Source organism: Schistosoma mansoni (assembly GCF_000237925.1).
Source record: "Schistosoma mansoni, WGS project CABG00000000 data, supercontig 0160, strain Puerto Rico, whole genome shotgun sequence".
In the NCBI taxonomy this organism is placed as follows: domain Eukaryota; kingdom Metazoa; phylum Platyhelminthes; class Trematoda; order Strigeidida; family Schistosomatidae; genus Schistosoma; species Schistosoma mansoni.
Genome location: NW_017386051.1, coordinates 4675 through 9924, shown reverse-complemented (window position 1 = coordinate 9924; position 5250 = coordinate 4675). Strand labels below are relative to the sequence as shown.

Here is a 5250-nt window from a genome sequence, read left to right as displayed (position 1 = left end):
TCGTTTTATGCCATGGTAACTTGGAGTAACGTGCAACTGTATAAGGTTCTACATTGATGATAACTGACTGATAATATAATTTCAGGTAAGCCCTGTCAAACGATTGTCTAAGTAATACCAAAGTTAATCAAGAAGAAAAGCTTGGTGCCACGAAAGGTCTTTGAAACAACTGAACGCTTTTTGGTGCTTTTTTTCTACTGAACAACACGATGTGTTAAAATAACTGTCATCAGATTTTTCGTGAGACTATAATTTGTGGACGAACCAATAAGGCTTAAGATAACAGGTTTCGGATTTTAGGGAAAAATTCATACTCATTTGGCTAAATACTATTTCGGCATTATAGCTTACGTCAGTTCGTGATGAAAATCCTAATTTTCATTCCTAACCTTAACCACCAACCGTAAAGCATAATTATAATTCCTTATGCTGTTTTATAACCCTCATTTAGTCCTAGTTAGTAGGTGGACATTCTCAGGGTCACTTTAGCGTCATACATTTGTTTTCTCATGGAAGAGGAAATGTTAGGGTTACTTACCACCAAAGTATACTTTGATTCCTCACAATCACTCGAACAGCTTCGATTGAGACACGATTGGCACCCGTGTCTGTATGAGCTTGACCGACACTGTCAATCCAGATGATGATCCGAATGAAGACGACATGAACACAAGTAGCACCTCGAGAGATCTCTTCATTACCCAGACGTAGACCGTTCAATAGCTGCAACGTGAGAAACAAAATTACACAGGATACACAATCAGTCAGTCAGTCAATCAGTCAGTCAGTTAGTCAGTTAGTTCGGTTAGTCAGTTTGTCGACCTGTCGGTCGCTTCTTCATATATCAACACCACAACTACAATTCTCAATGAGACCGGTGTCGACGAGTGATCATCATCACTATCATCATTGTGATGACTAACTGCACGACTACCACTTCACAAATGGACAATCACTGACAATCACTGGCTTACTCACTCAACTAACCGACACTCACATTAGTCAACATTAACAACATCTCACAGACCTTCTGATCATTACCAGCTTCAATCTCACACATACAACGCCACTTATTCATCAATCACCTCCTCACTTACTCACTAACTAAATCACTCAGTCATTCACTCACCATTTCAACAACTTACTCGCTCATCTGCTCACTTGCTTCTTTGCACACCTATGCAGTCGCTTAGTTTATATAGTTTATACCAACTCATCGAATTGCATTCCATCACGTCCCTCACTCTTACAAATATTTGCTATCCTCATCTCACAGAATGCTTTGTCACATACACTAGTGTGATTCCACCTATTCACACACTGCTTCTCTGATTACTGCATACCACTACATACAGAACACAATAAACATAACGAATGCACACCTACCAGGTCACAAATTGACGTCGATAAATTTCTGTACATGACACTTGACTGATTAGACAGATCAGATGACCAATTCATGGGCACTTTAAGTTCTTCAATGTAGATCAAAATATCCACTTCGAACTCAGAGATTTCTACAAGTGAAAAGCAACGAGAAAGGTCACAATTACAAGAGCCTATTGTTAATAATGATAATAATATAATAATAATAATAATCAAAAGAAGAAGAAGAACTATAATAATAATAATCATTCAATCAATCAATCGACTAATTGTTGGGCACAGCACAAACTCAAATCTCATGTGACCACGTATGCAAATAGATGCGGACAACACGTGACTTCTGACAAATAAATAATGTGAACCTACCGAAAGCATCTGACGTAGTAGTTGATGATGGGCTCGTCATCTTCACAGTCGGTGTTGACTTCACCGTCACCATCTCCGTTGTCCTAATCGGTTGCGCTAATTCTGTTGAGACACTTCTGTCTGTCTGTTGGCGACTGTTAGTCGAAGTTGACATGCTTGTTGGTGAACCTGTTTAATTAAATATGAAAACACACATAGTTTTATCTATCGTTGATTCACTCGTCGCACCCGAGAACACCTTCACAAATCAACACTACACTACACAACACAACACGGTCACATCACACAAATGCTACACTGCACATCGTAGACCACAAACACTCAACATCTTCAACATCACCACGATGCATGTGACCTGTGAAAGAAAACTGGTCAATGTCACACCTCCTCATCCATCAGCAAATCACTCACATCACATAGAACATGTGCGTTCACACACAATGGAAGCAGTAAACGTTCCACCTGACTGTCGCAATCTCCATAAACCTTTCCACACAACAGGTGTGCACATCCGAGAATGGGAACAATCAGGTGATTAGCAATACTGTCACTGCTCTCCTATCTCAATAGCACCACAGTCGGTGTCTCTTCTCACTATCGTATCATATCATATCATATCATATCAAATCATTGAGAAAATAATGGACAACAACAATTGACAACTTACGATATACTGTGATGTTTCTCAAACTTGGTCCGCTCCTGATATTCAGGAGTGTGCATCCACGAATCAGAGTCTCCTTGAGATCAGTCTCAGTTGGTTGTGATCCACGGGACAGACGCAACTGCACACTCACAATCACTCGAACAGCTTCGATTGAGACACGATTGGCACCCGTGTCTGTATGAGCTTGACCGACACTGTCAATCCAGATGATGATCCGAATGAAGACGACATGAACACAAGTAGCACCTCGAGAGATCTCTTCATTACCCAGACGTAGACCGTTCAATAGCTGCAACGTGAGAAACAAAATTACACAGGATACACAATCAGTCAGTCAGTCAATCAGTCAGTCAGTTAGTCAGTTAGTTCGGTTAGTCAGTTTGTCGACCTGTCGGTCGCTTCTTCATATATCAACACCACAACTACAATTCTCAATGAGACCGGTGTCGACGAGTGATCATCATCACTATCATCATTGTGATGACTAACTGCACGACTACCACTTCACAAATGGACAATCACTGACAATCACTGGCTTACTCACTCAACTAACCGACACTCACATTAGTCAACATTAACAACATCTCACAGACCTTCTGATCATTACCAGCTTCAATCTCACACATACAACGCCACTTATTCATCAATCACCTCCTCACTTACTCACTAACTAAATCACTCAGTCATTCACTCACCATTTCAACAACTTACTCGCTCATCTGCTCACTTGCTTCTTTGCACACCTACGCAGTCGCTTAGTTTATATAGTTTATACCAACTCATCGAATTGCATTCCATCACGTCCCTCACTCTTACAAATATTTGCTATCCTCATCTCACAGAATGCTTTGTCACATACACTAGTGTGATTCCACCTATTCACACACTGCTTCTCTGATTACTGCATACCACTACATACAGAACACAATAAACATAACGAATGCACACCTACCAGGTCACAAATTGACGTCGATAAATTTCTGTACATGACACTTGACTGATTAGACAGATCAGATGACCAATTCATGGGCACTTTAAGTTCTTCAATGTAGATCAAAATATCCACTTCGAACTCAGAGATTTCTACAAGTGAAAAGCAACGAGAAAGGTCACAATTACAAGAGCCTATTGTTAGTAATGATAATAATATAATAATAATAATAATCAAAAGAAGAAGAAGAACTATAATAATAATAATCATTCAATCAATCAATCAATCGACTAATTGTTGGGCACAGCACAAACTCAAATCTCATGTGACCACGTATGCAAATAGATGCGGACAACACGTGACTTCTGACAAATAAATAATGTGAACCTACCGAAAGCATCTGACGTAGTAGTTGATGATGGGCTCGTCATCTTCACAGTCGGTGTTGACTTCACCGTCACCATCTCCGTTGTCCTAATCGGTTGCGCTAATTCTGTTGAGACACTTCTGTCTGTCTGTTGACGACTGCTAGTCGAAGTTGACATGCTTGTTGGTGAACCTGTTTAATTAAATATGAAAACACACATAGTTTTATCTATCGTTGATTCACTCGTCGCACCCGAGAACACCTTCACAAATCAACACTACACTACACAACACAAAACGGTCACATCACACAAATGCTACACTGTACATCGTAGACCACAAACACTCAACATCTTCAACATCACCACGATGCATGTGACCTATGAAAGAAAACTGGTCAATGTCACACCTCCTCATCCATCAGCAAATCACTCACATCACATAGAACATGTGCGTTCACACACAATGGAAGCAGTAAACGTTCCACCTGACTGTCGCAATCTCCATAAACCTTTCCACACAACAGGTGTGCACATCCGAGAATGGGAACAATCAGGTGATTAGCAATACTGTCACTGCTCTCCTATCTCAATAGCACCACAGTCGGTGTCTCTTCTCACTATCGTATCATATCATATCATATCATATCAAATCATTGAGAAAATAATGGACAACAACAATTGACAACTTACGATATACTGTGATGTTTCTCAAACTTGGTCCGCTCCTGATATTCAGGAGTGTGCATCCACGAATCAGAGTCTCCTTGAGATCAGTCTCAGTTGGTTGTGATCCACGGGACAGACGCAACTGCACACTCACAATCACTCGAACAGCTTCGATTGAGACACGATTGGCACCCGTGTCTGTATGAGCTTGACCGACACTGTCAATCCAGATGATGATCCGAATGAAGACGACATGAACACAAGTAGCACCTCGAGAGATCTCTTCATTACCCAGACGTAGACCGTTCAATAGCTGCAACGTGAGAAACAAAATTACACAGGATACACAATCAGTCAGTCAGTCAATCAGTCAGTCAGTTAGTCAGTTAGTTCGGTTAGTCAGTTTGTCGACCTGTCGGTCGCTTCTTCATATATCAACACCACAACTACAATTCTCAATGAGACCGGTGTCGACGAGTGATCATCATCACTATCATCATTGTGATGACTAACTGCACGACTACCACTTCACAAATGGACAATCACTGACAATCACTGGCTTACTCACTCAACTAACCGACACTCACATTAGTCAACATTAACAACATCCCACAGACCTTCTGATCATTACCAGCTTCAATCTCACACATACAACGCCACTTATTCATCAATCACCTCCTCACTTACTCACTAACTAAATCACTCAGTCATTCACTCACCATTTAAACAACTTACTCGCTCATCTGCTCACTTGCTTCTTTGCACACCTATGCAGTCGCTTAGTTTATATAGTTTATACCAACTCATCGAATTGCATTCCATCACGTCCCTCACTCTTACAAATATTTGCTATCCTCATCTCACAG

General features: G+C 40.7%; 2 protein-coding genes across 2 annotated transcripts; both read right to left on the bottom strand.

The window, feature by feature from the left end:
* Positions 1 to 1675: 1675 nt before the first annotated feature.
* On the bottom strand, positions 1676 to 1906 carry Smp_100600 (hypothetical protein; the record flags this gene model as incomplete). Its single annotated transcript, XM_018797808.1, has 1 exon — positions 1676 to 1906. The coding sequence occupies one exon, from the start codon at positions 1904 to 1906 to the stop codon at positions 1676 to 1678; it is 231 nt and encodes a 76-aa protein (XP_018646737.1).
* A 1758-nt stretch (positions 1907 to 3664) lies between these two features.
* Positions 3665 to 3895, bottom strand: Smp_109870 (hypothetical protein; the record flags this gene model as incomplete). The annotated part of the gene is made up of 1 exon (XM_018797797.1): positions 3665 to 3895. One exon carries the CDS (start codon positions 3893 to 3895, stop codon positions 3665 to 3667), a length of 231 nt encoding a protein of 76 aa, XP_018646736.1.
* Positions 3896 to 5250: the final 1355 nt, after the last annotated feature.